The following is an 8,441-nucleotide window of genomic DNA, read 5'->3' as shown; positions in this document are numbered from 1 at the left end:
CTTTATGAGCGGATCCGCTTTTATGGAGTTTGTTCATATGTGCTATATATATTTCCATTTTGCACTATTATATTAACAGAAGGAAACTTGATGTCAATATGCTTTGACTTAATAGAACTTCTGTTATTGGAATATAACCTGACTGACTTATTATCACAACTTTAGTGGTCTTTCAATATCAATAATGTGTAGCCTCATGACAAATTTCCGCAACCATATTCCATGCTACAAATTATGTTGCCATTATATGGTAGAAGCTACCTAAGTCTATTCCATGAAATGGCTCATCATGCTAAAATGTAAAAGTATCCTGATATGGATCAGTAACCATTTTGGCATCTAATAAATCATATTCTTAATAAAAACGATCTCCAAAACATCTGAATTTCCTATAGTTGAGCATATGGCCTTTTGTTATATATAGATATATCAAAATCCATTTCTTATGATCCAAACTTGAGTTGTGTAGATATCTGCCCAAGACCAGAAATATAAATTTACTCTCACTTAATTTGTGATACACAAAATCATCTATTGTATTTACCTCAAAACCAAAAGAGATAATAAATTGATGAAAAATATGGTACCACGTATAGGATATCCAAAGTTGAGGTTGTTGAGTTTGTGTGTTATGAATAGGAGATTGAATAACATTGTTGATCACTGATTCATAATCTGCATACTACCAAAAGCATTAATAGGAATCAAGATTGATTCCTCCTTAAGGCCAATGTTTTAGCCTTGTTTCTCCCCCAAACTCAACATCCTCAAAGAATGTTGCTCTATCCAAAATAAATGGTCAATATCCATGCAATTGAGAGCTAACATAATGTCCTCATTGCATTCCTTAAAGTTAATCTCATTGAGTAAGAATCATAAATGTGATCAATGTTAATAGGTATAATACCATAATTCAAATTTATGTTTTGAGAATATAGGCAAATCTACTTTTATGCTCATTAATCCATAAACCGTAATCAATAATTTCAATTTATGACATCTTTACAAGATATCAACACAACATTAATATCAAGTCTTTGGACAGTAATACTAACTTGCAAGAGATATCCTTATTTTAGAGATAAACATTGACAATAAATCATGTCAATTAACAAGCCCTTCTTTGGATTGACTTATTAATCACATGGAACCAAAAAATCGTCACATGTTTATCACCACATATGTGTTTATTCGACCAAATATTAGTCTACCTTTGGGTCGACTAATACTCGCATTAATAAACACATAAACTATAAAATTTTGATAATAAGAATTGACAATATATCATGTCAACTAATAAGTCTCTCTTTGGATTGACTTATTAATGACATGTAACCTAAAAAATTGTCGCATATTTATCATCAAACATGTGTTCATCCGACCAAATATTAACCTACCTTTGGGTTGATTAATATCCGCATTAATAAACACAAAAAAATTAAAAGTTGTGTAAATTAATTTCACAAAAGAAATCACTTTGGTGATCTACTGTGTCAATTAATTTACTGTGAAAATAACATGTCATAAATATAGTTTATCAAAAAAGAATCTGAAATATTTTGAACGTATTTACCTTTACCTTTAGGTCGAATACAGTTCACATAAACTATATCATATAAAACTTTAAAAATTTACAACCAAATTAATTAAAATAATTATGTTACTTTTGTAACAATATTATATAAATCACAACCCAAAAAAAAAAAAAAAACTCAATATCTATAAACTAAAATTTTTTAAATATAGACGTTGTGATCACTTGACAAAAATAAATATATAAGGACTGATTTCTTTCGTATCAAAATGATTTGACAAAATCAATATATATTATAATATTTGAAATACCCTTACCCTTATTAAGTTAAAAGTTACCTCTTTTGAAGCATAAACAAAAATTAGTGCGTCAAAATCCCTTTTGAAGAATTAAAAGGTTTTGTCAAATGCTTTTATACTTATTAATTAAATGCCCAAATGCTAAAAAAAAATCTCTCTCATTAAAAAAACACGAACAAAGAAAAAAAACGGAGAGCATTTGACACCGAAACCATGTAGACAAATCAGATAAATAATAAAATAATAATAGTTTGGTCATTTGTGTAATACTTGTCTACATAGGATTTCATCGATGTGATTCTTCTTTCAAGAAAATATAAATGTAAATGACTACATGTAAATGTTGTCAAGACTTTTGACAACAACCGAAAGGAGATCAAAGTTGTTTCTTGTACATAAACACAAAAAAACATATATCCATAGAGTCTCACCTACCTTAAGCGTAACTCACAAAAATCACTACAATCTTTTAATTAGGAGTTTAGAAAAGTCGGTTTAGTTCTTCAAGATTCAACAAACTCCTTGAAGATCGAATTGAGCAAGAATGTATCCAACCAAAAAAAATGAAATTTTCAAGTAACAGATTTGAGTAGGCTCTGATACCAATTGTTGGTTATTTTCATAACCAAAACATAAAATGCGGAAGCATAATTTTGGATCTTTAATCTCGAATCTGATTAAAAGAAAACTTAAACATGAAAGAATGATTACATACCTTGTTCCATTGAGATTTTCGGATCTAGAGACTAGGAAGAGTTTTCCAGTTGATCTCAAGAACCCTCTCTAAATCCCACAACAAACCCTAAAACGATTTCTTGTGTGTATTTTCGTATATTGTAAATCTGCTTCTCATCACGTATTTATATAGATGGAGATATAACCGAATGTGAAAGATATTAGGGATTTAGGAGATCTTGAGTCAAACTGGGAACTCAACCCACAAAATAAACATGGTAAGTGTATATCTTTATTTATTAATAAAATCGGTCCATCAACAATTTTATATAATTTCCATAATAATATAAAATTAATGATAACATTATTTATATAGATTTGATAGTGGTCCCAAAATATCCAACAATTAATTCATGTAAATAATGATTACTCATGAAAAAATAACTTTTAACTTTAAAAGATGTTATTTGTTTTATATTCTATAAAACAGTTAAAAAAATATTTCTAAATAAAAGAGCATAGTGTATTTGATGAATCTAAAAGTGAAAAGGGCTTGCTTTTTACATTTTAAATGTTGAGGAGAGGAGGAAATTTTTTGCTTTTCACATTTTGAGTGATTAGGAAATAAGTATAAAACATGTTTTAAATATTTTATGGGGCCAATCATGATTGACGAATTATAAGGTCACAAAAAGGTAAAACAACTTAAACTATGATGTTCTTATCTTCTTTTCCTTGGTGGAGATATTTGGCAAACAACTTAAATATGATGCTCTTATCTTATTTTCCTATGGAGATATTTTGCATGCACATGGATTTCAATAATTTTATATTATTTTTTAATATGTTCAGCGTATAAAAGTTATGTGCTTTATAAATTGGAAAAGCCCTACTATTATTTAGACTTTTCGTCCTTAAAGTTTTTTTCGTGTCTTTTAAGCAAAAAAACTGTTTTTTGTCGGGTGTATTTAGTCTTTTTTTTTTTTTAAGAAATATAGGATGAGTTTGAAGAAAATAACAACAAAAATGAAAATTTCAGAAAATGACCACACGTTCCGCAGAGGGGTTCTGTGGAACCATAAACACTTCTGCGGAATGTGAACACCTCTATGGATTTTGGTTTTTTTTTTTCATATTTTTATCGTTTTTTTTGTTTATTAATATTTTTTAATCACATAAGGTATTATGTGATAATTATGTAAAAAAAAATTGTTTTCGTTTTTCCTTTTTTCTTATTTAATTACCCGTTTATAAAAGTTGTGTGTTTAATAAAAATTATACAAATATTCTATGTTTTTTATAAAATTACACTAACCGGTATTCTGAATAATAAACATATTTTAAGTAGGTTACAAAACATACTTTAGAAAACATAAACATACAACCTTCATAATAAACATACTTTGAAATAAACTTCATTGAAGGCTCTGCGGATCCTCTACAACTCTGTAGAATCTTTGTTTTTTGATTTTTTTAAGTTTTTTTTTGCATTCATTTTCGTTTATTAATATTAATTTTTTTAAAATACACTAATACCTTATGTGATTATTATGTAAAAAAATTTACAAAAAAATGTTAAAAATAATGAAATGTTTTATGTAATACATTTGCCTCTGAGGAACCGAAACACCTCTGCGGATCTTGAGTTTTTTAGTTTTTATTTTTTCGTTTTTTCGTTTTTTCTATTTTTTGTTTTCGTTTATTAATATTAGTTTTTTTTAATACACTAATACCTTATGTTTTATGTAAAAAAGTTGACAAAAAAATGTTAAAAATGATGAACATATGTTTAATATCAGTCCACAGAATTGTTTGGAAATCCACAGAACTGTTATCAGCGGATCAGTGTACACCTCTGCAGTGTACACCTCTGCGGATCTGTGTACACCTCTACGGATCAGTTATAGACGTATTTTAGTGGGTTTTTGTGAGTTTGTGAGTTTCAATTACCAGTAGAAGTTGTTTTTTCATTGTGTTTGTGGAGAGTGATTTGTAAAATGAGTTTTATTATTTTATGTATGGGAGGGTCTTGACAGTTAGTTAATGGAGATGAGGTTTACATTAGAAATAATGTGAAAAACTATGGTTTAAATCTTCCTCCTAACATTGACCATGAAATGTTATTACAAATGGTTAGAAGTAAGGCATGTGTGCTAAATAGTTATATATGTTTGTCTTTTAAGCACCTGGAGTTAGGGTATGTCATAAAGCTTGGAGATTAAACTGATGTATTTCAATCGAGACATGTAATGTCTAAATCAAAGAAGACGATGCATTTGTATTTAACGGTGGTAGGCGAAGAAGCTAAAGAACAAGTAGTGGTTAATAACCACTTTAATCCAACAAAAACTAATAGAGGTCGTAGAGAAAGCCAATGTGATGGAACCCGTTCAAGGGGAATAGGAAATGAAGTGGTAGTGGGTTATGAAAAAAGAGTTTCGGTTACTGATAAGTTTGTATCTGATAATGATACTTTTTTATCAGATAACGATAAAGAAGCAAAAGTGGGCATGACTGAATTACAACACCATAATTTGTTCGAGTTTGGAGAAGTTCCTGAAGTTGATGATCAAATATGTGAGGAAAAATCAAATGAAGGGTGGTCGGATGATGAGTACACAAAACAGAAAATTGCTTTTAATCCATGGTATTGTATTCCTTCTATTCCTGATTGTCCATGACCTATTTTTGAACCTGGACCATTTCACAGTTTAGGTCTGAATGATAAATTGTCAATCAAACCTATAACACCAAAAAAGAGCCAGTGTTTGCTGTTAAATTGAAAGTTGTTAGAGAAAAGTTTCAGATAAAGGTTGAAAAATCTTCAAAATCCCGATACCAAGTTGTTTGTATGCAAGAAAACTGTCATTGGCGTTTATACGCATTTCTCATTAAAGGAACATAAATGTTTGAAATTAAGACGTTTAATGACGAGCATACATGTTCTTCATTGCTTATACACCCAAATCATAGGCAAGCAAATAGCGAAGTTGTGGGAACCATAATACATGACATTATGGGTCAAGGAAGTTTGAGAGTTTAGAAGCAAAAAGATATAATTAGAGATATGAATGCTTTGCTACAAATAAATATAAGTTATTCACAAGCGTGGCATGCTAGAGAATTTGCTTTGCGATTGATGATGGGGACCCCCAAAGAAAGTTTCTCCAAACTTCCAATTTATTTTCACAATATGAAGAAACATAATCTTGGTATTGTGGCATACATAAAAACTAATTCGGAGGATCATTTTGAGTTTTGTTTTTTCGCTATTGGATGCGCGGTAATATATTTTTAAATATATTTGTTATTTTCTTAAATGCTTATAAACAAATTATATTGTTGATATATTAATGATTTTTATATTGTTGTTGCATATACGTGCTTTCAGAGAGTGTTATAGAAAAGTTATTATTATGGATGGTGCTCATTTGAAGGGAAAGTACAAAGGCACCATTTTGCATGCAGTGATCATGGATGGCAACAATCAGATCTTGCATATTGGGTATGGAATTTTCCCAATAGAGACTACGGATTCTTGGGCATGGTTTCTTGAAAAACTACATGAATGTATTGGTGATGTGGAAGGTCTGACAATGGTCACAGATAGGGCACCCGCAATTGTTGTAAGTATTCAAAATGTTTTTCCAAATGCTCAACATAGATTGTGTGCTTTTCATCTAATAGGAAACATAGTCCACACCTTTGGAAAACAGAAAAAAAAAACAACAATTTTGTTTTGGAAGCTAGTAAGAGCTTACAAAACCACTGAGTTTGAATTCTATTGGGGGAGACTTCGTAATATAAGAGATGATGTAGCGACATATCTTAGTCAAATTCCACGTGAGAAATGGACCATAGTGTATTGCCCTACCACGAGGTATGATTATATGACCTCAAATAGTGTGGAGTCCATGAATGATATATTAAATAAAGCAAGGAAGTTGCCTATATTACCACTTCTTGAGTTCTTTCGCGCACTTATGCAGAAATGGTTTTACAAACGGTGGATAGCTGCAGGTATGATTATGTTTATTTTTAAATTATATGATAAATGTCATATATAATAATATATGTTTGTTTTAACAGAAAAAAGTACAACAATACTTACGAATTAGGCAGAAGATATGGTTAAAAAAATAAAGAGGGGATTCAAGGATGGTCGGTATCCGGTGTGGACAATACAACATATCAAGTTCATGACTTCAAAAGTGGCGGCATAGTGAATTTGAGGGAAAAGACTTGTTCTTCCAGATATTGGAAACTAACTGGTTTGTCATGTGGTCATGTGATAATGGTTTTAATGCACTTGAAAATTGATCACTGTGGGCATATGGCTATAGATGCTTATAAAATTGAAACATATTGAAGAACGTATGAGCAGGTCGTATACCCTCTTTCAGAACTTAGTGAATGGGAGGTTCCGGATGACCTGATGGTTGTTAACCCTCCTGTGGTAGAAATACGTCAAGCCGGTAGAACAAAAAACACCAATCGTATTCCCTCTCAAGGCGTGGAACCAAAAATAAGAAGGTGTAGTAGATGCCATAGCACAACTCATAATGCAAGGACGTGTAAGGAAATCGTTCCAAATAACCAAAGTAAAAGTAAAAAACGTACCGGGGCGTCAGGGAGCGGGACAAAAGCGAAAGAAGAGGAACTGACACAAATGACCGAAAACCAATGGCAACATGAGCCAGAGAACCAATGGACGCAACATACCGAACAGCAATGGCAGCAGCAGCCAGACAACCAATGGACACAACAGACTTAACATCAATGGAAGCAGCAGCCAGACAACCAATGGACACATCAGACCGAACATCAATGGCAGCAGGAGCCACATGACCAATGGACGCAAGGAACCGAATACCGACCGCAGGAAGAGCCACAAAACCAATGATAGGGTTGCACCGAGTACCAATGGTAGCAACAGCCAGATAACCAGTGGACGCAAGCGACAGTAAACCTAGGGACACAAGCAACAGAAAACCCATGGACAGAATACGAAAACAAATCAAAGTTTCTGTGGTTCGATTTGAATGAATGAAGTTTATTTCATAGTATGTTTATTATGAAGGTTGTATGTTTATGTTTTCTAAAGTATGTATTGTAACCTATAAAAAACATGGAATATTTTTATAATTTTCATTAGGTTATTTATATGCACCGGTTTGTATTACATTATTTATATGTATTTGGTTTGTATTAAGTTATTTACGAAACCAGTTGAGTTAACTTCTATTTTATTCCATATAACATAAAATACAAAACAATAAAAATACATGGAAAACATACATCGGTAGCAAACGTATTACACAAGACATTTCATTATTTTTAACTTTTTTTGTCAAATTTTTTACATAATAATCACATAAGGTATTAGTGTATTTTTAAAAAAATTAATATTAATAAACGAAAATGAACGCAAAAAAAAACGAAAAAACGAAAAAATAAAAATAAAAAATCAAAGATTTCGTAGAGCTGTAGAGGATCCGTAGACTTTAATGAAGTTTATTTCAAAGTATGTTTATTACGAAGTTTATATATTTATGTTTTCTAAAGTATGTTTTGTAACCTACTTAAAGTATGTTTATTATTCAGAATACCGGTGTGTGTAATTTTATAAAAAACATAGAATATTTGTATAATTTTTATTAAACACACAAATTTTATAAACGGGTAATTAAATAAGAAAAACGAAAAACGAAAACAAATTTTTTTACATAATAATCACATAATACCTTATGTGATTAAAAAAATATTAATAAACGAAAAAAAAACGAAAAAATGAAAAAAACCAAGATCCGCAGAGGTGTTTATGGTTTCGCAGTACCCCCTCTGCGGAACATGTGGTCATTTTCTGAAATCTTCATTTTTGTGGTCATTTTCTTCAAACTCACCCTACATTATGGTCATTTGCCGAATTTACT

At 30.7% G+C, this 8,441-nt stretch overlaps 1 protein-coding gene across 1 annotated transcript; it reads left to right on the top strand.

Annotated features, from left to right (window-relative positions):
- Window positions 1–5,924: 5,924 nt before the first annotated feature.
- On the top strand, window positions 5,925–6,877 carry LOC145095404 (protein FAR1-RELATED SEQUENCE 6-like). Its single transcript, XM_079033294.1, has 2 exons — window positions 5,925–6,528; window positions 6,654–6,877. The coding sequence occupies exons 1-2, from the start codon at window positions 5,925–5,927 to the stop codon at window positions 6,875–6,877; spliced, it is 828 nt and encodes a 275-aa protein (XP_078889420.1).
- Window positions 6,878–8,441: the final 1,564 nt, after the last annotated feature.

This window comes from Lactuca serriola, chromosome 3 (assembly GCF_051521515.1).
Source record: "Lactuca serriola cultivar US96UC23 chromosome 3, Lser_US96UC23_V15, whole genome shotgun sequence".
NCBI lineage: Eukaryota > Viridiplantae > Streptophyta > Magnoliopsida > Asterales > Asteraceae > Lactuca > Lactuca serriola.
The sequence above is the reverse complement of the archived record's forward strand: the minus strand, read 5'-3'. Positions and strand labels throughout refer to the sequence as shown.